The sequence below is a fragment of the Neodiprion virginianus genome, chromosome 3 (assembly GCF_021901495.1).
Source record: "Neodiprion virginianus isolate iyNeoVirg1 chromosome 3, iyNeoVirg1.1, whole genome shotgun sequence".
Taxonomy (NCBI): Eukaryota; Metazoa; Arthropoda; class Insecta; order Hymenoptera; family Diprionidae; genus Neodiprion; species Neodiprion virginianus.
The window spans coordinates 35,047,022-35,072,726 of NC_060879.1; the positions used below are offsets into that span (position 1 = coordinate 35,047,022).

The window sequence follows — 25,705 nt, forward strand, 5'->3', positions numbered from 1 at the left end:
GAAAAAAGATACTTCACGTCGTCATCACCCCAGCATCTTGCCTTCAATTGTAAACCAGACAATTTGCGAGTAGGACTCGCGCCCTTAGGGTTCCGTACAAACTTTATTATTTTTTTTTTATATCATACAACTACAAATTAAAAATTTTCGGAATTTTTCCTTCACTTGTGTTGTGAGACCTTGCTTCTCTCCAAATTTCATGATTCTAGGTCAACGGGAAGTCCCCTAGTTACAGGTTTCGATGAGTAAGTTTGCGAATATCAGAATACGTGACATAAATGACCGTATCTTTTGATTGCGTTGACTTAGAAGATTGAATTTTTTACACTTCTAAGGGACGGTAAACCTTAGTATTCGATATTAATTTCAACTCGATACTTCTACTCGTTCCTAAGAAAAGGGTCTTGACAGACGAACAGACAGACAAATGGACAACGAAGTAATCCTATAAGGGTTCCATTTTTATTATTTCAGGTATGTACGTAATCCTAAAAATCGATCAAAATGGCCTAAGCCGTAATGATTGAACTCTCGTCGCTTAGGAATCGAGAAAATCCTGTGAAAAGTTGGGACTTAAAGATCCGTCTCGCTTTTAAAAATATTGGAAATACCTCGCAACAAAATTGAACGCTTACTCCGAGTGTTTTCATGAAAATCATATACATCGGTTTTATCATAATTCATAAAGCAAAATTTCATGATTTCGAAAAGTAGTTTAAAAACATTTTTGGTTTTTGAAAAATGGCGCGCACGTGAAAGAGCGTCATCGGTAGAAGTTCTGGGATCTGCCGTTCCACGCTACGCGCATGCGCCGAACTGATAAATCGCAACAGCAGCCTCTGCTAGGCGCACGAATCGTCGGCGTTAGAGTGTTTCACTTTTTTGCTTGGTACGCCATTATGGACTCCTTGGCGAGTTATACGAGCGACGGTGAGGAGAGCAACGCATCCGACGATTCGAAGGTAAGTTCTGAAGTAACGAGGTATTTCCTCGCTCGATTGTCAACTCGAGCCTCGTTCCCAGCTTGCGAATTAGCGTCGTAGCGATGTTCGCTTTCAGTTGAATGCATCGTCAATCTTGGAAGTGAATCGTTGCAAATGGCTTCGAGGCTAGTTTACTTTCGCATTTCCATGACAATTCACGTCATTGACTTATCGCCTGGAAAATTCGACTCGCGTCGAATCTCGTGCCAATTGTTTTCTACGCTCCTTCGCAAGAAACTCGCAATCATTGATCAGCTTTACCTTTGGCCCCCTTTGACTCATTCTACAACCAAAGGTCCATAATAATTTAAGGCCAATGTTTTTCGAACTGGTGATACTGTGCTTGAGAATATTTCCGTTCAATATTTGGGCAACACACAATGCCATACACCGTGTTATTACATGGAAATGTTGAAACTGATAGTGGCTTATTTATAACTTGACAAACTAATATTTACCGATCCTACCACATTGGTGATTCATAAATGCAGCTTAATATTCTCTTGGGAAAAGGCAAGCCTTTGGGTACCGATATTGGCCTAATTTTACCTGAATTTGTTTTATCAAGATGCCGTACTCAGAGAGAGGAGAGGTTGCTGCAAGACGTGCCAGTGACGCCAATTACGATCCCGTTCAAATGGACATGAGTGAGGTATGGTATAAATGTGCGAAATATGGTAAACAAAACAGAAAGGCCTAGATATGCTATGATTTTTTACAATTTTAGACAGTTTTATATCACTTTCGTGGTGCCGCATCGACACCCTTTTTAGAAACGATCTTATGCTGGTCTTGAAAGTCTTGTGAACTTATCTCTCTAATGCTTAAATCCATGAGTCATGAATCTAAATGGACAGTACAAAGTTTAGAATTTCTACCAAAATTTTCCGTCCAACAGATTTTTTTATCTCTGATTTCACCCAGGCCTACAAGTATATCATGCTAATTGGAGCACCTGGGTGAATACTGGCATAACTCTATAAAGTTCTTTACACAGTGGTGCAATTTGTAGACATTGATTTCAATTAGGAAGAAGTATTTCGAAAGCATGAAACTTTTACGGACCAGCATTGATGATCAGAATAGCTTTGTTATTGACCTGATTAATATTCATAAGTAAATGGGAATGGTGCCATTTCGTGAGAAAATATTAACACGTAGCTCTGTTGATAATACATGATACAATATCTACGCACCTCGGCAAGGTCTATGCTGTGTGAGGGTCTTTCAAGACTACCCCCAAGTCCTAATCCGAAGATAAAGGTGAGTAGAAGAAGCCAGCAGAAGGTAACAACCATACCAAAGAAAACAAAAATTTCAATGACTCATTTAAACCGCTACTAACGCTGGTGCCCATGAATTTTGCAAGCCCCCTTAATGATTGTCTTATTTCGGAGAATCCGGGCTTATTTCTAAAACAAGCGTCCCAATTGATCACAAATCGGAAACCACAGAGTCAGACTCAGAAACATCTCATATGTTTGAATATAATTTAGCAAGTATACTGTTCGATGAATTCCAACATTCGACATTTACTTTCACACCAGCATAGCTCAGGGATTGTTAGGTAGATACTTGTGCAGAAACACTCAAAAATCTCGCCTAATAACAATATAAGTGTTACTGCAATAAATATACCAAACATTCGCTCATTTGGTTATGGGAATTCACACAAATTACCAGACTTAAATCCAGTTGGGGAATTGCACTAAAACTTTTTTTTTTTTATTTCTTTAGGAAAGCAACAATAACAACTCTTCTGGCGAGTCAAGCAGCGAACGCGCCAACAGTCCCGCTACCGCACAGTTTCGGCATGGGTCAAAAGTGGAAGCAGGGCGGTCGCATTCGTCGTCCTCAGACCAGAGGTAGGCTGGTTTGTTGCTTATTTTTCTCCGATGCTGCTGATAACATGAACTGCATTTTATACGCTGCTGTTATTTTCAATTCAAACCATTATGGAAGCTAATGTCATTATATTAATAGTCAATATGATAGTAAAACGGAAAGTCTATAAGCCTGAGAACTTCCAATTACCGGCTATGCAATCGCCATGATATTAAATCCCGTAACTTATTTCAAATTATTTACTCGTGACCCCTTTGTGATTCCTGCTGTAAAAGTATCCAAGAGTTTTGACAAAGTTTGATTCGGAATCTGTAAACGCCAGAGTTGTTCATCCTTAAATTGCCGCGGTAACGTGCATTCGCAGATGATGGAGGGTAACAATTGGGTAATATAAGTGGTTTTGTATTTTATTCTCAGGACCGTTGTCGTGCATGTCATCTTCCTCTAGAAATTTTTTCTGCGAAGTTAACTCTAGTATGGTTAGAAATTGTACATTCAAAGCTATACAATGTCATTGAATTATTTCATTTTAATTTAATGAATTATGTATCAAAGGATTTGGTTACATGCACGTTGCCTCTGAAATTCGTGAATTTTCGAAATTCCACCCTTTAAGCGAGCAATTTAATAATACAAATCTGTGTGGTATATCCCTGCAGAACGTAATGGTTTTACAGGCGATCGAACCATGAGACGCACACAACCAACCCACGAGAAGAACAGAAGAAGGAGATATCAGACCGACCCAGACATTCAGAAGACAAATATCGAAAATCTGCACACGACCATGACAGAAGAAGACGGGACAGTGATCACAGAGACGGGAAGGATGGCAGAAAGTCTAGGGATGACGAGAGGAGGACTAAGGAAGAAGACAAACGCAAAGATCGATCTGCTTCCAGGTCAAATAGAGAAGAGAAAAGCGAAGATAAGGATAGAAGTAACAAAGATTATTATCATCGCGATGATCGGAGAGATAGAGACAGACGCAGAGATCGTGACAGAGATCGCCGACATCCCAGAGAGGAAAGAATCAAAGATCGTCACAGAGAAGAGCGTCCAGTTTATCCGAAAGAAAAAGAAAGAGTCAGATCTCGATCCAGATCCAGGTCTAAAGATCACGTAGTGCCCCCGTTCAGGGCAATGACTTATCGTGAGGAAAAAAGTAGAAACAAAATGGCGCAGCTTGAAAAATTAGGCATAGAACTAAAAGCTCCGGAAGGGGAAAATAGTGCAACGAATGTTCAGAGTGAACAGAATTATTATAATCCCCTGGCTACAGCTACTCAAGGAAAGTATGCGGAGCAAATACAGAAGCGGAAACTTCTGTGGGCTAACAAGGTGAGGAATTACTTTTATCAGTTTTCAATCTTAGAATTAAGGTTAACTTTGAAAAAGTGGGTGGAATAAGATACAGATCAAAAATCTCAGTCTCATCAGAATGAGAAGAAAGAAAAAATGCAAGTAGCACCCAGTGCCTATATGATGTAAAAACATTTCTCATTTTAACGTGCATTAGTTTTTTCAAGCTTATATCCATATCTTAACTGTTGGAACTACTTTTTGAATCGATAGTCAAAGCCGGACGAAAGTAAATCCTCAAGTTTGGCAGCTGGAACAGCCAACACATGGGTTGGTACGACATTTACGCACGACCAAGACGGTAAAGTAACGGCAAAGTTCAAACGACTGATGGGGATCAAAGGTGACTTACCGGTTTCTGGACCTGGATCAGAAACTGGACCTAAACCAGAGATACTAAAAAAACAGGAAGAAATGTTCAGTAACATGGAACAGCAATACGAAGTTGCACGTGCTACAACCCACACTCAACGCGGAGTCGGATTTGGCTATGCTACGGGGGGGTATCAATTTCCACGATAAAAAGTCTGGTGTGCATTTAGACTTTGCTATATCCAATACTACAGAGTTATTTTTACGGACATGGGTTACCCGTTAGTATTCATCCAGTAGCTAATTGAAGAGTTCTTGAGAACTTTTCAAAAATGGTAAGTAAAGGTCATATTGAGATCGATTTTTCTTTAGGGTGTTGTTAATCCGTATAGGTATGCTCCGTATATAGTCGCACGACTTGTGTAAGATGTCAAAGTATTTTATAACAAAATATCTGAGTAACCGTCGTTACCAAAATCACACCAGATTGTCGCACGAAATTAAAAAAGCGTTAATACATATAACAAAAATATATTTCGGGAGTGCGGGGAAAACAGTATGAGAGAGAGAGACAGTTATTACTATCATGTACTTCTACTATGAAAATAAATTTAATACAGACCCATTACTTTGTACGGAATACGTTTACTTCCCTCAATTGAGGTAAGTCGAAAAATGTTGGTCTCGTGGGATAGGTTATTCATGTACACGTTGCTCGCGATACAATCATCATTATCTTATCACCTGCAGTTGTGTAAAAATGTAATTTTGCTACACTAAAAATGGTCAATTATAAACCAATTTTTGTCGAAAGTGACAAAGCGCTTCCTTTGTAAGTGTTTTTTCTTTTTGATGTTCCTCTTTTTTTTCCATTTTGACGAAATATATCTTGATACAAGAAGTCCTATTCTACGATGTTACGAAAAATGTTTTGTAAGTACGACTTATACCTACATTGTACAGTAATACTAAAATGCAGTGGCTGTAGAAAAGAAACTACAATTATTTCACGCATGAATTTCTCCAATTTAGATTAAGTTTAAAATTAATTCATTCTCTGCAAGCCGGCTGACTTACGCATACATGGTATGGGATGAATCATGCTTAAAATTTTGCTAGTGTGAAATTCTATACTTGGGATCTTGTAAATAAAATTCTATATTCAGAAAGAAGTAAAGGCGAATAAGAAAAAGTGATACAAATTTTCGACACATTTTAAACTAGAACGATTTTTCAACTTTTTTTTAAGCAAATTTCGAACTAATAGGTAATTTTTACACTCCTGCCATTTCAATTACTTCAGTGGCAAGCACATGGTGCAGTCACTTAGTGTTTTCAGTGCCTTATTGTTTGATGAGACAAGCTGCAATGCAGTACAGAACAAGTCTCAGTTCCTCATTTCATGTGTTTCAAAAAATTCTTCATAGTTCTACAATGTAGCAATATGCACTGTCTCGCCTCTCCAATTAATTCTATCGCCTCTGGCATTTGACTATGTGTAATAGCAAGACCAGTTGTTGCTGTATCAGTTTCATCTTTTCGGAATGAAATATTCACGAAAGAACACTTGTGAATAGTCTAAGACTTTCTCATTTTTCCCAATTTCACAGCTTCACTTACAATTAAATGCATATCGGACCTCCCAGATTTGCGAGGAAATTCATGAAGGTACATTTTACATTTTTCTTCTCCTGAGCAGCAACAATGCTCCAAACTTTTGAAAAGAACAAGATGTATAATCGCAATTGCGTGATTACTGGGAAAATGTAGGGAAATTGATGCTCGCAAGATGTTAGGATTCACATATCAGTAGCGTGAGCGAGAATTGGCTGCAATTGCTGGTGTTTTCATTATCTTCCCAAATCATTCCCAATGACAACACGACCGTAATTGCAAACTGTACCATTTCCCAAAGGACAAAATGGCTTCATTGCCCAGGAGAGAGAAAAACTTGTAAAACACGATTAGCTCACAAGACCGTTTACTGTGACATTGAAAATTTCTTTTAAATTGCAATATGAATATGACAATGGACACTTTTTGCTGTGTTTACATGATAATGTAAAGCCAGTAATTGTTACGGAATTTAAAAAAATATCAGGAAATCAAAAGTTTCATTCCAGTTTGTAAAAATCACAGAAAATTGGATTGTCTAAAACACGATGTTTATCGAATCTAACCTGGTTGAGGACCGTTGACAATTATTTTTGCGCACCGATCTTGTCGTGTGTGGTTGAATGGAATGCAAAATCAATTGCGCGCGTTAGGTTCACGAGTATTAGGAAGTAAACTAGTGTAAACGTACGTTTCACTCGTTTCTATACTCTCCGTGGATAGCACTAAGCGCTGACAGATGTTACGTGTCCGCACGAAGTAAGAGGGAACGGGATGGCACGGCCTGCTGCCGCATTCGTGCCATTCGTACCCATGCACATATACATGATTTATTTTCCTAACTTTGTATGTGTCGGTCAGCTTACCCTGGTTTACACGGAAGCAAACGTGCGGGCTTACCAAGCAGGAATCATTTTACGTTCTTTTTCACTCTGAGAGAATGTCCCGCGCTCCGCCAATGCGCCGGCGCAGGAAGCAGCTGTCACATGAGACACGCGTTCCGATTGGCTAATACCGCCGTATAACTTTACCGATAATCTTGTTTACACGTGTTTACCAATATGGCGTCGACTCCGTTGCCGCATTTGAATTCGGACGTTACTTTTTGTTTGCAGGCGTGTTGAATCTCGAAAATACAGTAGCGATTAGGCAATTTTACAAAGCATTTCACGGTTCAGAGTGCTCGCGTCCACTGCGTGAATGATTGATCAAAAAATTAGCATGGAAAACTTTGTGAAAATCGAAAAAATCGGCGAAGGTGATACGATTTGTTGTGCATCATTCCAAGTGTAGCTGAAACTTGACGAAACTTTACCATATTATGGTTTACCCTTATTTTACTTTCGATTATCTGTCCTTGTTACTCGCAAGTCAACCGTTTCTAAGTCAGAAAAGCATTCAAAACCCATTTCATATTGTTTGATTCGCGGTCCTCTTCCCAGTTATGAATTTTGTTCCAGTTACTAAACACTTTGGAATGCTACTATTCAATCAATTATTTATGCTGTGTAATTTTACATACGCGCTTTTGGCACGTAGTTTGCTTTTGTGTATGCTTTTGATTTAAAGTTGCACGAAAACCGGTATTTTTCATTCATCATGCTTAAAGATAGGAGAAACACCCTGCTTTCTTGAAATACAGTTTAAATGGAATCGTGTAGTTTATATTTAGTTTGTAAATCTGCACCCGCTGTTCTGAAATACTGTTATTAATACTGCTGTTTACATGAATAACGATGAAGTTAGTAATGTTACTATAACGATGCATGTTTCGGAGAAATCGTTACTTCAAACCTTTAAGATCATTTGAAATTTGGTAAACCAAGATATACAAAACATATTTACATATATTTCGAGAACCAAATTCCTTGAAAGTAATTCGGAAATTGCAGAGTGATAATTTTTCTCCTGGTGTTTTGTTACATTAACGTTACTAACTTCAGCCCCTTTTACATAAAGCCTAGAATTAACGTTAGAATCATTTCAGAAAAAGATTATATCAATTTAAATTATCAGGAACCTATGGTGTTGTCTACAAAGGAAAAAATAAAAAAACCGGACAAATTGTGGCAATGAAAAAAATTCGATTAGAAAGCGACGATGAGGGAGTTCCTTCGACTGCAATCCGAGAAATATCTTTGCTAAAGGAGCTACAGCATCCCAACATTGTTAGTCTGGAAGATGTTTTGATGGAAGAATCACGACTTTATTTAATATTTGAATTCTTATCGATGGATTTGAAAAAATACATGGATACTTTAGGCAATGGAAGATTGATGGAACCTGAAGTTGTCAAATCCTACTTGTATCAGGTCTGTATTTTTTTTTTTTTTTATACACTCCTTGCGTCGAGCGTAATAAATGAGAACTAACATGTGAAATCTAACTTGCACTGTTCCGTGTTCTTTTCTCATCAGATAACTCAAGCAATCCTGTTCTGTCATCAAAGACGTGTATTGCACCGTGACTTGAAGCCCCAGAATCTTCTTATTGACAAAAATGGAGTAATCAAGGTGGCAGACTTTGGATTGGGTCGAGCATTTGGTATTCCTGTGAGAGTGTATACGCACGAGGTGGTAACTCTCTGGTATAGGGCTCCTGAAGTTCTCTTAGGATCAACGAGGTATTCCTGCCCGATCGATCTTTGGAGCATTGGCTGTATCTTCGCTGAAATGGCCACAAAAAAGCCCCTCTTCCAAGGCGATAGCGAGATAGACCAGCTCTTTAGGATATTCCGGTAAAACAATCACATACCTAGGAAGCCGATTGAACATTGATTTTATACTGTGATTTAGTAGCCTTTTACTCTGAATGAAACAGATGCCTTATGTTGGCAACCAGAGTTAGGAACAAAATAATCAAATCGGTTTTGCCTTTTTGGATCATTTCAAGGTGGATCATACGTTGCGACTATACTTTTTTCGGTAATTTCCCTAGAGTACTGCGAACCCCGACTGAGGAGATATGGCCAGGCGTGACACAGCTTCCTGACTACAAAGCGACATTCCCGAACTGGACATCCAACAATCTGGCATCCCAAGTCAAAGTGATAGATGAAGAAGGTCTTGATCTTTTGCAAGCAATGCTGGTGTATGATCCTGTGTATAGAATATCTGCACGAGCAGCTCTGCAACACCCCTATTTTAACGACTTGGACAAGTCGAAATTACCGTCAAAGTGAACAGTGGTGAAACAACGAAATTATATACTTTACTTCATAGTTTGCAAGTTTCTCACATTACGCCGGCGTTTGAGCAGGTTCCGCATGATCAGATGGTTCCTATTTAATTATCTTCAAATCTCACATAATTTCAGCTGCATGCTGAGTCTATAATACTACTTAAAGTTTAATTCAATCATCGCAGTTCTTTTTTTTGTTTTCGTTTTTGTTTTTGTTTATATGATTTTAATTTTGTCTTTTTAACCGTAACATTTTTAGTTTTCGCATGACAAGATGAAGAATGAAACGAAACCAGACATAGTGTGTACCTGAATAAAGTTCTCCGTTGGTTACAAATACCAATCGTTCTATGTGTAGGAACCATCTAGAGAGCGCTATTAAGTACTATACTATTACGTATTCCATAACCAGTAAGATATCTAAGTTTTTAGTGTTATATCTTCTGTCATTCACTGAGTTGGTCTAATTTTAAACATAATTATATTTTAGATGAACAAGTTAAATGAAGTAGAGAATAAAAATGTCGAAAAACTATGAACGAAACGGAATGAAATGAAAACACTTTGTGGTATCAAGATTTCGATGTTCCATTCAATGATATTTATAAATGTAAGATAATTTTATTGAATGGAACTACAGCAGACGTAGATCTTGAGACTACAAATATGTACATAAGTTGGGAAGAGTAAAAAAAAAACGAAGTAGAAGACCGAACTAAGTGGTCAAAATTAGTATTCATTCGAAATAAGAATATTTTTGTACTTTCTTTACGACGAGAATATAAAATAAGGATCAAAATTAACTTCGCGTTTTAATAATATTTGTATATCCCGAATCAGCTGCAAATTACGCCATTCGGATGCCAATTAACAACCAAGTATAAATTTCCTGCTTGCTTTCTAAGGTTCTATATCGCAAACCTACGCACAAATTACGGTGTTTGAATGATATGTATGGAAAATGAGGTAATTTAACGCAAATTCAGTTAGTGATTTGCTCATCCAATGACTATTTAATTGGAAAGAGTTTTTTTCAACTGTTAAATAATTTGTGAATAACTGAGTGGAAGTTGTGGACTACATGAAAAGCGTGCAAACGTCAGGTAATAATTGAAAAAAAGAAAAAAATAACACATGACATTATTGTAATTATCAGTTGATCAAACCCAAACTAACAATTTGATCAGGATTGATTATGTTCACTTGAAAATTTATTTTTCCGAAAGCTTATTCGGTGCGTATGTGACAACGTTTTACGGGAAACACAAGCGATTGTCAACCGTGGACTGAGATATTAGCTTAGCCATATGAGCGACTCAATGCTTCTGCGACATATTCTATGAATGAAATTGACTCGACTGAGTCGTCAGGAAGGAAATGAGACATCGTATAAATGTCTTCCCTCATACATACGTTAACGCGTACTTCAGATCCTTATGTATTCTGAAGAACAGAGGTTCAAAGTGCAAAGAAATGTATGTATGATTAACAGAGTTAGCCTTCTGATGCTGATCATGGCTAAAGACGTATTACATGAAATAGTCCATACAGTTTTGATCGAAGTTGATCTAGTAAGTTAAGGCAGGGTGATTGATTCGAAATAATAACGCGTAAAATTACGTGATTTTTTTTCGACCAGACTCATTGTTTTCCGAGGGTCCAAGTTGTCGTTATGTTTTACTGGAAGCATTTTCTCTTCTCAGTAAATTGATAATGTTAACGATTGTAATAGTTGACCGAAACTTTTACTTTAAATGTAATCTTGAACCGGTTTCTTTCTAAACTTTGCTCGCGTCACGAAAGTGGAATTTATTTTGCACAAATCTCGCGCACTACTGTTACTAGTTACAATCTTTTAACCCTCATCTCACCGCGATCAATTTAACTGTACTTCGACTTCAACTCTAACCACTCTCTAATTGCCTGTAAATAAATCAACAATTCGAATTACCAGTTAATAACCATAAGTTTACGGTATTTCTGAAATCAAAGTTCTTCTGAAAGCCTTTCGAACGATATATGCGTGAGTTCCTACTAGTGAGTACACGTGATCATGCTGGGTCGAGGAGAGGGAAAGCTCCTATTAAACCGTTACTGAGACCCGACTGTTTACAGTCTTGAATTTACTCGAAGAGTAGACGGACGTGTGGACCATTCCATCGTGAGTATCGTACGTCCGATTATGCTGATTTCATTTCGGAAAAATTCTTCTGCAGACGAATCGAAAAGTATAAATATGACTTGTCATAACTTGACGTATTCTGTTGACTTCTTATATTGTATTTCTAACTCAAAATTTAATCCTGAAATGTCATACGAACAGATGTCTCATCATTTTTTCTAATATTGAATCTCACAATTTATACGACGTGTTCCTATCTTCGATAGTTGATTTCAAACTGCTGGTTATCAGCTTCGTCATTTCTCATCACAGAGCGAAAATTTAAATTCCGTGCAAACAAAAGTGAGATTCTAGATTCAAAGTGTTCGAATTTAGAATTTGAAATAATGGATTTTGCTTCTGACCAAAATCGAGCGGGTGTTTATTAGATGATTCTGTTATAACGTCGGCCAATAATGCCCTTCGATTCCACTGTTAGGTTTCTGTTGATTATAAATACCCAAACTTTTTGCGATTGTAATGTTTAACATCGGGCACTAAAATCATAGTGTAACACGACTGGAAAGCTATAAAAACTGTCGAAATCGTAAATATACCTATAACGAATTCTATGTTAACGATAAATATAATTCCGATTTCAATGACGTCACGGAACTCGTTAACTTCATGGATTTTGACTAATATACAGCTAGCGTAACTGGAATATTGTATAACACGATTCTCCGTTGTTGCGGACAGTTGTGGTTCGATGTAACTGGAAGGTCATTAGACCGCGGTGCGTCATTACGCAAATTAATGTGACGAGATTGCGAAGCATACCTATATAAAGTTTACATCTGTTATCGCGTGAAAATTCTACTGGCACAGCGCTGTAAATCAAACAGAATCACGACGGGGAGAATAAAGCCTGTACTGCAACTATCGGTATCGATTTAAAATACATCTATTCAGCCTTGACACGGTACAACAGTTGACATAGTTATATTATTGCGCTTGTTCCGGTACAGAAAACTCACCGATCAACAGCTGTTCCGCTGAGTTGTTAGAATTAAAGTTCTTATTATTCGATTCGGTTTCTGAGTCATGTTCAAATGAATCGATAATTCCCAGAGTCGTTCAACGATTACTCACTCTTCTCAAAATAAGCGAACGTTTGTGAAATTAATGAGAAACCTGAACCTCGCTCAACCTACTTTGAGATTCAACAGAATTCTGAAGATAATTTAAAATCGCATAACTTGTTACAACTAACTTATCGTGGGTTTGACGATAAGATCAAGTCATCCTATTTTCTTATTTTAAAAGAAAGATTTCGTCAGGTAAATGAGCATATTTTTTTTCCTGAAACAAACTTCGACAGTCACAGTACGGAGAAAACAATCTACAACTTTATAGATAATATTGCGATAAATGTGTTTCGTGATAATTAATGAATTAATGAAAACAGCGACTGTACGTGTATTTTATAATTTCAGATGAAGTCAATAATCCTCTGTGTGGCAGTTCTTGCCGCTTTGTTCGGCGTTGGGTATTCACACTCCTATCATCTCGGTTCTTGCCCAGTGGTCGAGCCAGTTTATAGATTCGATATGAATCGGGTAAGACGACGCAGTCTTTTATGCAAATTAATTATTCAATGCAACAACCGAATATTAGATTGCAACAGAGCACATGTTGAAGTTACTTCTGATATTGACGGTTGCATTGTTATGATAGAAAAAATTCATCTGAAAAAAATTAAATTATGACAATCGATATCAAACGACGACAGCTTCTGCAAAATCGAATAATTTTGCAATCGGTACGTAATCAGCGGTCAGGAATTGACCATTCGTTCCATTGCAATTCTAACGAGGAAACAAATCACCGTTGAACAAAATAAATTAACGAGCTCAAAAATACAAATTTTAACGACCTACATTATTCCCAGTCACGATTTTACATACCTGCAGGTATACTATAACAGATAATTTAGTACTGATACCATTTAATCTGTAGCTCGAGAACAAAGTTGGATTTTAATTTTCAAAATATTATTCTCATATTGTACCGATAATCTTGGGTCAGAAGTTATCTATACTCTTGGCTCATTCTGAAATCGGTAATTCAAGGAAAAAAATTTTTTAAGTATCTCAATAAATACTCTTTATCGCATCTATATTCTATATATTTCATTTTCAAAAACGAAGCGTCTTATTACTTGATTACACTCAAAAACATTACAAGCGTGGAAATCCCCTTCTTTTATCTAGTGTTTTGATTTTTAATTATCAATTTTATTATATGAGTTCAACCTGAACTCGTTGGCGACCTGGAAACACGAACCGCGTACCACGACGTTCAAAATGATGTCTCATTTATATGACAACAGAGCTGGTGACAATCGCGCTCGTCTTCAGATATCGCATGTTCCCTTCCATTTGAACCAAAAATAGAGCCCATAGAATATCGTAGCTCACGTGTAAACAAAATCCTATAATTTCCAAATTGGAATAGTTCATCGGAAGCTTATGTTCCACTATAGAAAATGGAACTTGAGATACTAGAATTACTCATTTCGTACATTACACCGTTGATAACAAAGTTTTTTGTACATACCCGAGATAGAATCACGTATGCTAATAATGCGGTTACATTTGCCGCCAGCTTGCACGTCTCTCAATCCTATTTATCGCGAAATAACGCATGTGACATAACTATTTTTAAGACTTCCAGAAAATTGTCGCCAAGAATTTTCTCGGTAATAGTTTAGGTACGATACGTTCAGCATTGAATAATTAAAAGCGGTTATGTAGAATTGAATAATAATTGTAATTTATAATTACGTGTCTTTCCTGCAGTATTTGGGACTGTGGTACGTGATCCAGAAGACGTCGACCGCTAGTAAATGCATCACTTATAACTACACGCGAGGAGATGAACCCGGCGAGTACGTGCTCACTCAGGACTCGGATCACCCAATTTTAGGTGAGGCTTAAACGACTGTCGTTACGAAATAATTGCAATGTACAGCACGAGTCACGCGAAACGCGACACTTTTATTAGAGAAACTCTTATTCCTTGTCTTGGTTACATGAGAAATCGTTGTAGAGTTTCTTAGAGCTAGAAAAGGGTGTTTGCTGATTATCCGTTTCGTTGCAAATTGCTTTTTTTTGTCTTTCTGCGCTTTTACCGATCCAATTATTTAATGTTCAGAATTTCAATAGCCAAATACGTAAGAGCATACATAACTGATGTATAGATAGGTTTGTACGATTCTTTGACGGGTATGGGTTGTATGGACCCTATCAAGCCCAATAAAGGACCGTGAATAGAATAAACGGTTGTGAATTGGATGGGACGGGAATGATGAACTCGTTTGTGTTTGAATGTATGATGCAGGACTAACGCCGTTGAAACACGAATACCATTACACGGGGGAGCTGACTGTACCGGAACCCAGCACGCCTGCACGCATGCAAATCCGATTCCCACTGAGTAAGTTATCCTATTTGTTATACGTGATTTTGCCGATCTTTGTTGTCGCCTTAAAAGCGTTCGATAACCATTATTGATCTTTAACTCGTTCGACGAAATTTTAAACCTATGCCACATGCCGTTGGAATAAATTCTGTTAAACTGCACAGCAGTCATGAATCAGACAAAGGGTTGACTTCATACTTGAAATTTTTTTTTTTTGTCAGCATTTTTATTCCTTGACTTTATCAAAACTGTAGTTCTTGAATAATGTACTTGTTGAGACTGTAAGGAAAGACATCGAGCTTGTCACGGACATGAAACTTACGTTCGCTAATTTCTTTTCTGCTCAAATGGTGTAAGTGATAACAATTTTGTTCCTCATTGGCTGTGGAATCTTTTCGCGATTTACATCGTGATATTGTATTATTTATTTATTCTTTCTCGTTGCTTTTTGCAGGTGTGGCTGGCAGTGCTTCGCACGTTGTATTTATGACCGACTACGATAATTATGCGGCGATGTTCTCATGCCAGTCACTTGCTTTCGCCAATCGTCAAAGTGCTACGATCCTGTCGCGTCGTCGTGACCTGGACAGAACTCGCATCGACGAGATTCGCCAGCGTCTCAGCAGCTTCGGAGTCGATCCCTACGATATGAGCATAATATCGCAGACCGGATGTCCCAGTGGAAACAACACCGTCGACATCAGTATTGACCCGCATACATTTTCCGCTGAAAATATTGGCCACGTTGTGAGAAAGGCTGGGGAAAAGATCGGCGACGGTGTCGAATGGGTGGCGAATGCTGGCAGCAAGGTTTACCACAAGTTGACTGGAACAGGCTCCGAAGACTCGTCGACGCGGCCGCAAAACGTCGTGACGGCGAATATTAAACCGAATATACAAGAACCCAATCCGGAAGTTAACGACGTCGAATGGATACCTTAAATTATTATATTTGTGGTATCTGCGCATTGTAAATTCATTAAGGGACCGTACATGTTTAGGTGACCGGTTAGTTTACAAAATAACTAACTATCATATGTGGTGATTTAAAAAATTTTAAGTAATCTCTGCTCATTTTTGTATAAACCGCTGATCGTTATACGTAATGTATAGTCATATTTACTTTCGTCGTTTGAATCTCCGGTTTTATTCCTGCTTCTTAATCTTCTTTAGTTGATGCGTTAATGCGGCTGGAATTCACGACTGTTTATGTACTGCTAGGCCGTAAATCATATTATACGATTATACGTTCTGTCGACTGATTTTTTATTCTATTTTTCACTCGATAATAATATTGAACAAGTTGATTTACGTCGGTTACCGCGATGACGAATAATTGTCGCCAGTACACATTCTTATATGTGATAAGGTAAATGAAATCCCTTACGAAAGACAAAAAATCAAACTAATTTTTAATTTGTTATAGAAATAAATTTCACTTTTTTAAGTGTACAAATGTGTGTGTCCTGCTGATTACCCAAATCGAATCTTTCAGTGCGCCGCTGTAAATGTGTGATTAATTAATAACGAAACACATAATTCGATCTTTTCATACTCAGAATCTTCTGGCGAGAATTTATGTCTATCGATCAGATGAATTTTTCATTAGTTATATTCATGCTAATTGCAAAAAATACTACTAAACTCGTTTTATCATTTTACTATAATAACTTGTTTGCTATTCAATACAGCAATTAAACAAAGCAATTTGTTGCATGATGCAATAAGCTTGTTTTTATATAACAGTTCGACTTTGTTCGATGAAACAGAATAGTAGGTTCGACGGTCGGGGATAAAGTTGAACCATGTGTAAGTTAAAAAAATAACACGCAGCCCCGCTAGATCCTCGCAATCTTCGATTAAAATTGTTTACTGTGCGCCGATTGATAGTTCAAATAATTGTCTGACTGCTTGTTGATCGTTTTCAACAAAGCTTGACGCTGCGGAATGTGGAACGCCTGATTGGCGTCAACCGCTCGTGCACGCGGACCTTCGTGCAGCGAGTAGTAACAGATTGCGCAAGACAGCCGGCTCACATGAACTGTAAGAAATTTGAAAATCAATGAAGAGTCGCGGGCTCGCACCGCGAATTAAAATAAATTTAAACAGTGCGAGAAGAATTTTATAACATCGAGCTGCTCACCTTCGAAACGTGTTTGCGAGCGTAAGAATACGAAGTTCGACATATCGCACGTGGCTTACAAATGAAAAGTCGAATTATTATAACATTTCAAATTTCTATTAAAAATTTCTCTTTTAGACAGAATGTTTTTCAAACCGTTAAACCAACAACATACCCTGATCTTGATCAGAGATTTTTCACTAGATTCCACACACCGCTGGATATATAATATAAGCATTAATGAACCCAGCGATGAGCGATTGCTTCATTTAGTAAACACTTTTGAAATGCTGCGTCAAGTCTTTCCTGACTTCGTGGCGCGCATACATTCAAAGCAGATAATGTCTATCAGACGTGAATGTAATACACACAGAGATAGAAGGTTATTACGCTCTTCACGCTTCACGCTTCAAAAAAAAGCTGTCTAAAAAGTATACGGCACGAAAAGTTAGACCAGAAAGAAAAACGTTCGAGACTATTGACCGGTTTAGCCCGACAAGTATGTATAATCTTCCATGTGATACGATCGGATGTAGCATGCAGCCAGAGTTCGTTATTGAGATGCCGCCTCCTCCGATCACGTGATTTTGAATCTCCCCTTTTTCCACGCCGCGGTTCAAATAGTCGTGTATAAGTTGGAGAGACACGGATGCTCATAGATGAAGTACGGACATGGTCACACGCTTACACAGGACGCACGACACTCTCTACGTGTATTCACACACCTACAAAGGTATTCATGGTACTAGTTAAAGCTCCACCGTGTTTCGTTTAAATAGTCAGTCCGATGGTGGCCGTTGCCCATCGAACGTCGACAGGACCATTCCGTATATTTACTAAATTATTCTCATTCCCATGGTAAAGAACCCAACGTTTAAACGCGTGTGACAGGGAATACCCAAAGTCACGCGCAGCCTCCATCTCCCAAGAGGGTAGATTGACCGTTTCGTCTCTTGCTAGGAGTGAAGAAAATTCAGGTAAGCGTTTGAACTGAATTTCATTCCGCAGCCCTCGATGTTCGTCGCGCGTGTCAACATCCTGGATCGTTTGGAATTTTTACATTGACAATTCTCTGATATTATTCATTTTCTTTCTTTCTTTTTTTTGTTTTTTTGTTTTCTCTTTGCACCAACAGCATTTTGAAAATCATTCTATTGCAAATACGAGTAAAATTGAAGAATCTCGAAATGCATTCGTCGCTAATTCGCGCGGTATTATGGCCGACTCTCTATTTGTCTCACCTGTGTTTCCAACCCTTAGAGGGATACGGACGTCCTATAAATAGCCGGCGAACCTGTTCGGGTGTTGCGCACTGCAGCCTACTCAGCTGGGCCGGGTGCTCGCTAGATGTCCGTCGTCGTATCCTCACCTCGGTTTCTTGCGAAAACCTTGGCTTGTCAATAGTGCAACGAGTAAACGAGTGTCTCGAATTAATTGACGACAGGACGATAAGCTGAGCCGGCATTCTGGTTATCATTGTCTGCAATCGCGAGCAGGGTGAAGAAATCCGGAATCATCGAACGATAAGAGTGAGTAAAAATCTTTACCCTATTCGCCCGTTCCTACGATGCTTCTAAGCGCGATAATTTGATGGCGTATATCCTATACCCGTGCATTTCTGTTTACAACTTTCCGCAACTTGTAGCCTGTGATTGTCAAAATCCTTTAAAAATGCAACGCGAAATGCGATTATGTAGGTGTATATAGCGGATACCTAATTAAATCAGTTGCCAAGGTAAGCGCCTTTGCAAGTCGAACAACAGACACAAAAAGAAGATGTAATGTGTTAAGGAACAAAACGAGAGAGAAAAAGGAGATAGAAAAATAAACGTGTAGGCTGCAGCAGCCCAAGGTAGTCCACTGAGAGTCAAGGATCTTTTTTTAAAGTTGTCAGATTTCGAGGAAAAATCCTTTTTCCATGTATAAAACGCGACGTCGAGATATATGACGACCCCGTCGTCGGAATGGGAAGTCGGCGATAACGGACCATTCATTCGTTATTTCATTCAAGCGATTCGCACGCCGCCGTTTTAACGCGTACAAACTGCGCCGTTGCGAATCCGGAAATCTGTTCAAATTAACCCGGTGGATTTCTGCTTTTTTTACTTTTTATTGTGCTATCACCGGGCTGATCTCATGACACAAAACTCAAATTTACATCTCATAAACGGAAGTGAAGATCAAGATTCGACATCGATATACGTAAATCACCACGTACAGAATATAACGAGCAAATTTTGCTCAAAACTGCAGATTTTGCTCAAAATAGGACCACATCAGGGTGTTTGGTAAAATATACTTCGCAAAATGCAGAATTTACTCAAGGAACAGTAAAGACCACTGTCTGCAGAGTAAAATCTGCTACATTTATTCTAACACACATAGCGACATGGGTATTTTTTACCAAAAACCTTGATGTGCATACTCCTTTTCTGCAGATTTAAGAAAAATCCGCTCTTCTTCTTGTCTCCGTGTCTAAACGAAAGTCGAGGTTTTTGAACCCTACAAGGACCCAGCTTCCCTCAAACAGTACTAACCATGGTCCAATAATCTAATCGTTGTAAAAAAAAAAAAAAAAGAATCAACTATTCAATTCGACATTACCGGATACTGAATGCAATTCGTCCTGTAGTCCTGTAATAATACTGCAACGCAAGAGCTCGGATCTTCGTCTGAATTAGCCGTGATAACTTACCCATATAGCTCGTTTTGCCCTAACTTCCCCTGCTCTAAAATAGATGCCATCGTAACAAGTATACGTATATGAACGTATTACGTTGCTGTTTTCACACAGTGCCTGTGAAGCCTGGGAGTACGTAATCATTAATCGCAATCTGAATCAGCCCATGACAAGCATAAAGATTTATGGACATTGAATATACACTCATCCCGCTTCTGATCTATACAAACATGCGTACGGATTTAATTTTTTCTCTGAAAGAAATCCACACACGTCTCTGTGACGCGTATTTGGAATATATACGTAGAATTCGTGAAAATTTTATTTTCATGACGAACCGTTTATCGTCAAACGCTAAAGATCTCCGATCCGAAAGAGCAGGATGGATAGAAATAACAACATGAGTGGAACTCCTTCCGGTAGCCGATTCGTGCATTGCCGAAGCACGCACGTTGGATTTGCAAATTCGCTAAATCGAAGCCTGTTAATCCAAATCTAGATCACACGACGTATGGTGCAATAACGTACGATCCAAACCCTTCGGCGTAACTTCGCACTCGCAAATTGTACATCCATATAGTCCAATAAACGCGATGCAGTGCTCTTGTAACGAGTGTCGACTATGCGTTGACCCAATGATCCAGATATCTGAAACGATCTTCGCGATCGTTAATTAAGGACAGTGAATTGCTACATGTATCGGCTAAAGTGCAACTAGCCTGTTCGTACCGACGTCTATCACTCGACCACTTGACCTTGCATTTTTTCACGACTTCATGCACATTCATAAACCACCGAAGACCTCGGAGATCGACCTTCGATCAATATCAGAATTTTATTAGCACTTCCAAAGTGGGACCTCGGGTGATACTTCAGATTTTGTACAAACAAACTGAGCACTCGATGATGATTCCAAATTCGTGGACAGTCGGCTCGTTATGTACACGCGTAATGTATACAAAAATGGAAATTCGATTCTTGCCGCAACGTGTATGTACCTATACTTACGGTGAAGGTATGCTTACGCTTCCAGGCTGAAACGATTCGATTACTTACCAGCTTATCGTCGACTGGGATTTTGTTTGTCGAACGTTTGCAGTTTCGCAATAGCAGAGACATGCCGTCGCGCGTTAAACTCTTTACGGAATAACCGCATCACGGTTGCCCGACGAATGTCTTCTATTCAAAGTTGTCAACTGGACAATACCCCGAGGGTTAGTCTTCTTTCAGTGACGATCGTTACTCACTGTTTTCGTACTGAACAAAAATAATAATTGTTATTTTGTTTCGACTCTACTTATCGTCGCAACGATCGTGTCGGTTAATCTATGGTTGTTTCAAAGTGAGGTAGGTACTTGTGTCAATTCGACCCACCGACCAGGTATCATTAAAGCAAAATAGAATGCAATTACGTATCCTTTATAAATTTCAACTTTTATTACTTAATGGCTCATTAATTATAAAAACACTGGAGGACATTGTTCCATACCTATAGCTGTTTCCGATCATAATTGATACTGTTTGTGCACGCGCGTCGTGTATCCATGCACATTATACCTATACATCCATTTACGACGGTCCGAACCCATCCCCCAAGCGTAACGTCCGTCATTCTCTGATCTTCGGCGGACTCGCCAAATCGACTTTGGTCTCTGATCGTTGCTGATCGTGCATTGGTGAAGAACACGCGGTCTAAGAGCTCGGATTAATCTTGGTGGTTTTAGGGTGAAAATCATTTTTGCGCAGGTCGATGACAATCATAGACCGTAAAATAGGAAAAGACCAATGTTCTATTTTATGTTTAATCTAAAATACGGGCAGTAGAACGAATCGAAGTTCAACGGTGAGCGAACAGAGCGCTCTTTTATCGATTCTCATTGTGTTTTGTGATTTCTCAGATGATTACCCGACTCGTCTCCCTCTATCTTGTGCTCGCTCTCCTCCAACATGGGGCACAAAGCAGCGTTCTTGTGGCAGACAACACGATGTCTCGAATGGTGGAAGTTAATGCGGGAGCGCCATTCTGCGCTCTCTACAACGACCGAGGCGTCATCCAGAGGATGGTGCTCGGGGCGGATCCTCGAAAAGTGCGACAGATGTCTAGCAATCTTGTCGCCGATCTGGAACAAACTTGCAAAGAGTCACGGAATCGAGGAAAGGTATAACGTGTTCGAAGTGCGATTAGGCACTTCAAAATTAATTTACCTCCAATTCATGCTGTGTGAATGCTACAAGTTATCCAAGAACTAGTCTCTCATTATAGGTCTTGTAAAGGTACAACTATTACTTTCATACGGTTAATTGGTTTCTCTGATAATTGAACTTTTAACGAAGATGTAGAAACGTGAAAATATTTATAATCTTAACGCGTGTTTCAAACACCAAATCGGTTTATCCTCTTTGGCAGGGTACGTATACGGAGATCGGTTCTCGGTTGTTAGAAAAAAATGTTTGAACATACATGTATTTTTTGTTTTTTTTTTTATTGTTATTTATGCAACGATTTAAGATTCTGAATTATACTGAAGATGAACGCCAAGTAGAAATAAATATTTTATTACTATATCATAAACTTCTAATACGTTAGTTGTCTGACCAAACGACTTACACTCTTTTTTTTGCGCTATTGACTCTGAATTTAATAATTTTATGATCGTGGTGCGGTTACATTTTTCTCGGCAGAAATAAATTTGTCTCCGACTGCGATGAGTCACGGCGTTATAAAAAATTCATGTTTTAGCCTGGGTGAACAACGATGCGGTAAAAATTCCTTTCGAAAAAATCCAAACTAGTAGGGAGAGTCAAAAAAATTTTGATTCATTCACGGAGAAATATGGTTCACCCAGCCAGCAGGTTTAAGTGTTTTAATATGGAGACGACACGACAAATTCGTTAACCAACGAACTTGCTGAATCAGAAATTCACCATTGGCGCTGTACTTACTTGCAAAATCTTTGGTATTGCGGTAGACAACAATTTGTTGCTCCACACGGAAAAAAATTTAATGCAGATTTTGCGTCAGTTGTGGTAAATATATGGTCAGCACTTTTTTGGAGTCAGATCTGTGTCAATTATGGTAGATCTACTTAATTAAGCATATTGTGCCTCTTATTATCGGATTTGTAAATCTTGCCACAACGGCAGTAGATTTAACTTAAAAAAATCGCTGCCCATAAATTCACCACACCAGATGTCAAATGTGCGTTATCTTTCGTTCCGTGCAGGGAATGCTCTTTTCCCCGTGAATCACTCCTTGCAACCTCGAATCCGTAGTTTGAACAAACTTTGACTTCTGTTGTTCAATCAGAATCAAGCCCCCGGCGGTTTAATTTACCCGGGAACGAAGTGGTGCGGTCCGGGAAACATCGCGAACTCCTACGACGATCTCGGTCAGCATGCAGCGGAGGATGCTTGCTGCCGAGAGCACGACAACTGCCCGTTGACGATCGGTCCTCAGCAGTGCAAGGACGGGATTTGCAACAATTCACCGATAACAAGATCGCATTGCGACTGCGATGCCAAGTTCCGTAGGTGCCTGCAAAGCCTGAACACCGAAGTAGCGAACACCCTGGGAGCTTTGTTCTTCAACGTCGTTCAGGTCACCTGCTTCAAGGAAAGACGTCCTTGCTCTCAGTGGCAGCGGTGAGTGACGCTCAATCGCAGATTTGGCAAAATTGAAGATTCACCGTCTCGATATCTGCAATACCCGATATTTTTTATCCTTTGATTATATAATTCGATCTGACCCTCGCGACAGTTACACTCCTGATAATCGTCTCTTCTGGAACACACTTCCCTTTGGTACCGTGCTATTGATTCGTCGGGACGAATTCATCAATCTGCATTTGCGTATCAAATTTCTCAATTCACCGCTGCTCATTCCGCGTATCGAACAGCATGTGAGTCGTTATTCTATCGCGTACAAGTGATTGTATGAGACGCGAAAACATCCGGCATTTAGCCCAATCGTGACCCATGCCAAAAATTTCATACACACGTGTCAGTCGGTATATTCAATGCGAAAATACGACGCGACGGTGCGCAGGACCTTCAACACGATAGATAATTGATATATGTCGTGTCTGCGAGCAGGCAGTCTATAACATCGGAACTGTTCACTGATTGAGCTAATTCGAAATATTATCCTGCCAATTCCGTTCACTTAATCGATGCAAAAATACCTAATTTTTAAAACACCGGTTATAACTCGAAATTTTTTAAAATTTTTACCAATTTCTTGAATAATTGAACTCCATAATCTCAAGCGAGGCTCTTCCGACCTTTCATTTTCCTCTACGAATCAGTGCGTATCCTCTTACATCCTTATCTTTTTCCGACTGTAATAGTCGCGTTGCGTTCGAAGATAGGGTCTAGGTTGAACTGAGACCAATTCGAAGCAATGCTTGACCTTTACCGAGGTCAAATTGCAAGATCACGGTACATATATCGCAACTGATTACGCAGGGAATACTCAATCCGTATCGTTTCAGTTGCTACGAATTTGGCCGATCGCCGATGTTCGGAAATTATTCAACGGGGGACTCGAACCGGAAGCGGAGTGAAATACAATACTTGAGGCTCAAGGTGGCTCTGGCTAAGATTGGCTTGTTCAAAATCCGGCTGTTGCTGGAAGCGTTTTCCAAGTTTTCCTCGTTTCTAAAGTTGTAGCCAAACGCGCGCCTCCGTTTCGCGTGGTTCTTTCCGTAAAAATAATTTCTTGCCACCTGTCTATATTCAACGACCAACGCTATATCTGATTCGAAGATCCGGTACCTTCAATACAGCATCCAAATTCAAAGCGGAACTCGAAGCGGATCACTTCGAAAATGTACAGTGAAGTAAAAAATGATTTGCCGATGGGTGATGGGTTATTTTGTATCGTTTATTCTGGTAGAAGGTGATGTCGGTTGCAAGAATTTGCTATTTTATTTTCCAACTGCTATACTGCCTATTTGGAGTAGAATGGGTGGCGGTGCAAAACTAAAATATTGTTATTGCGATGCGTTGAACTAAGGATAATATTCGCGGACGATTATTAAGGTGCGATTTTCCTTTTCTCGTTTCAGGAATGGCTACCCAGAGGCGGAATCGAACCGTCTTTGTTCGCAGTACAAGTTCCGGCCAAGTGACAAATACGTGCCTTTAATGCCAGTAAATATTAATAAATGAATTCGTAAGCAGCAAGGTGTTAACCCGCAAAACGAACCCTGAAACGATAGATTTATTGATCATAGATCTACCGTGATCCACTGCAGGGTGAATTATTAAGAACAGCACACGTCGATCGGAGTGCAATATTTTTTGCGGGTGAAATGTTATTCCACGATTATAAACCTACCCGCGAGTTGTTATTCGTTAAAAGTCCATATTCGATGTAATTATTATCACCGTCGCTTCTTCCTGGAATTATTTTTTATTTATTATCTCAGCGACGTGACATAAAAAGTGGAGGTTATAACGGTGGAGTACAAGCAGTCGTTAGTAAAAAAGAAAAAACAAAACCAATAAAGGAATGAAAAAAAGGAGCATAAGACAACAAAAACTATAATGATAATAAATGATAACGAAACACCGAGAACGCGTAAGTCTTACGAAATATATATTATACATCTTTAATCTGGATTATACGTGAATTATAGAATATTTATTGACATAATAATGATGTGATATGAACTGCGATAACCAGCAACGAAATTACAAAATTCTATACATTTGTCATTATACGTACGCAGTAATATACGTACCTCTAATGTTACATAATAAGGATCATACACGTATATTAAATGATGCCCATAACACGCATGCATCTTTATTATATATTTATACACAAGTTGTGAAATGACTTGTAAACATTTACCCCGTAATCAATATTAGTGAACAGCTCTACGCTGCGGGTAATATACTATATTGTACGGTATTGTACGGTACTCAGCGGTATTTCCCTCGGGAGTAGAAGGAATAGCCTCAAGGCTAATTAGTATTGTACTGTTAAATAACTGCAGAGACCCGTAAAGTAATAAAAA

General features: G+C 38.9%; 4 protein-coding genes across 14 annotated transcripts; all 4 read left to right on the top strand.

The window, feature by feature from the left end:
* Positions 1–817: 817 nt before the first annotated feature.
* LOC124300494 (arginine/serine-rich coiled-coil protein 2) lies at positions 818–5,130 on the top strand. Of its 5 annotated transcripts, none has more exons than XM_046754676.1 (6): positions 905–962; positions 1,552–1,635; positions 2,189–2,270; positions 2,721–2,848; positions 3,506–4,169; positions 4,404–5,130. In XM_046754676.1, the coding sequence occupies exons 3-6, from the start codon at positions 2,193–2,195 to the stop codon at positions 4,710–4,712; spliced, it is 1,179 nt and encodes a 392-aa protein (XP_046610632.1). In that variant the 5' UTR covers positions 905–962; positions 1,552–1,635; positions 2,189–2,192; the 3' UTR covers positions 4,713–5,130. The 5 variants fall into 5 exon arrangements, with proteins under 5 accessions (XP_046610629.1, XP_046610632.1, XP_046610633.1 ...); XM_046754677.1 differs by having other exon boundaries at positions 2,189–2,246; XM_046754673.1 differs by lacking the exon at positions 2,189–2,270 and having other exon boundaries at positions 818–962.
* Positions 5,131–7,127: 1,997 nt separating this feature from the next.
* LOC124300497 (cyclin-dependent kinase 1) lies at positions 7,128–10,099 on the top strand. Its single transcript, XM_046754683.1, has 4 exons — positions 7,128–7,374; positions 8,133–8,428; positions 8,534–8,853; positions 9,054–10,099. Exons 1-4 carry the CDS (start codon positions 7,317–7,319, stop codon positions 9,295–9,297), a joined length of 918 nt encoding a protein of 305 aa, XP_046610639.1. The 5' UTR covers positions 7,128–7,316; the 3' UTR covers positions 9,298–10,099.
* A 1,269-nt stretch (positions 10,100–11,368) lies between these two features.
* Positions 11,369–16,329, top strand: LOC124300498 (apolipoprotein D-like). 2 transcript variants are annotated; one of them, XM_046754684.1, is made up of 5 exons: positions 11,369–11,457; positions 12,894–13,016; positions 14,259–14,385; positions 14,800–14,895; positions 15,335–16,329. In XM_046754684.1, the coding sequence occupies exons 2-5, from the start codon at positions 12,894–12,896 to the stop codon at positions 15,820–15,822; spliced, it is 834 nt and encodes a 277-aa protein (XP_046610640.1). In that variant the 5' UTR covers positions 11,369–11,457; the 3' UTR covers positions 15,823–16,329. The 2 variants fall into 2 exon arrangements, with proteins under 2 accessions (XP_046610640.1, XP_046610641.1); XM_046754685.1 differs by having other exon boundaries at positions 11,388–11,466.
* A 1,306-nt stretch (positions 16,330–17,635) lies between these two features.
* Positions 17,636–25,150, top strand: LOC124300500 (acidic phospholipase A2 PA4). Of its 6 annotated transcripts, none has more exons than XR_006907229.1 (6): positions 17,636–17,735; positions 18,263–18,531; positions 21,581–21,841; positions 22,990–23,324; positions 24,173–24,510; positions 24,749–25,150. XR_006907229.1 is itself a non-coding variant. In XM_046754686.1 (5 exons), the coding sequence occupies exons 3-5, from the start codon at positions 21,581–21,583 to the stop codon at positions 24,849–24,851; spliced, it is 699 nt and encodes a 232-aa protein (XP_046610642.1). In that variant the 5' UTR covers positions 17,761–17,979; positions 18,263–18,531; the 3' UTR covers positions 24,852–25,150. The 6 variants fall into 6 exon arrangements, 1 of the variants encoding a protein (XP_046610642.1); XR_006907228.1 differs by lacking the exon at positions 17,636–17,735 and adding an exon at positions 17,753–17,979; XM_046754686.1 differs by lacking the exons at positions 17,636–17,735; positions 24,173–24,510 and adding an exon at positions 17,761–17,979.
* The last annotated feature ends 555 nt before the right edge of the window (positions 25,151–25,705 follow it).

Excerpts from the sequence above, each read along its gene's own strand:
- LOC124300494 (XM_046754673.1), top strand. The coding sequence starts at position 900 with ATGGACTCCTTGGCGAGTTATACGAGCGACGGTGAGGAGAGCAACGCA. Across the intron at positions 963-1,551 it reads ACGCATCCGACGATTCGAAG|ATGCCGTACTCAGAGAGAGG; the intron begins GTAAGTTCTGAA and ends TGTTTTATCAAG. Across the intron at positions 1,636-2,720 it reads TTCAAATGGACATGAGTGAG|GAAAGCAACAATAACAACTC; the intron begins GTATGGTATAAA and ends TTATTTCTTTAG.
- LOC124300497 (XM_046754683.1), top strand. The coding sequence starts at position 7,317 with ATGATTGATCAAAAAATTAGCATGGAAAACTTTGTGAAAATCGAAAAA. Across the intron at positions 7,375-8,132 it reads AATCGAAAAAATCGGCGAAG|GAACCTATGGTGTTGTCTAC; the intron begins GTGATACGATTT and ends TTAAATTATCAG. Across the intron at positions 8,854-9,053 it reads CAGCTCTTTAGGATATTCCG|AGTACTGCGAACCCCGACTG; the intron begins GTAAAACAATCA and ends TAATTTCCCTAG.
- LOC124300498 (XM_046754684.1), top strand. The coding sequence starts at position 12,894 with ATGAAGTCAATAATCCTCTGTGTGGCAGTTCTTGCCGCTTTGTTCGGC. Across the intron at positions 14,386-14,799 it reads CTCGGATCACCCAATTTTAG|GACTAACGCCGTTGAAACAC; the intron begins GTGAGGCTTAAA and ends TGTATGATGCAG. Across the intron at positions 14,896-15,334 it reads GCAAATCCGATTCCCACTGA|GTGTGGCTGGCAGTGCTTCG; the intron begins GTAAGTTATCCT and ends TGCTTTTTGCAG.
- LOC124300500 (XM_046754686.1), top strand. The coding sequence starts at position 21,581 with ATGATTACCCGACTCGTCTCCCTCTATCTTGTGCTCGCTCTCCTCCAA. Across the intron at positions 21,842-22,989 it reads AGTCACGGAATCGAGGAAAG|AATCAAGCCCCCGGCGGTTT; the intron begins GTATAACGTGTT and ends TTGTTCAATCAG. Across the intron at positions 23,325-24,748 it reads CCTTGCTCTCAGTGGCAGCG|GAATGGCTACCCAGAGGCGG; the intron begins GTGAGTGACGCT and ends TTCTCGTTTCAG.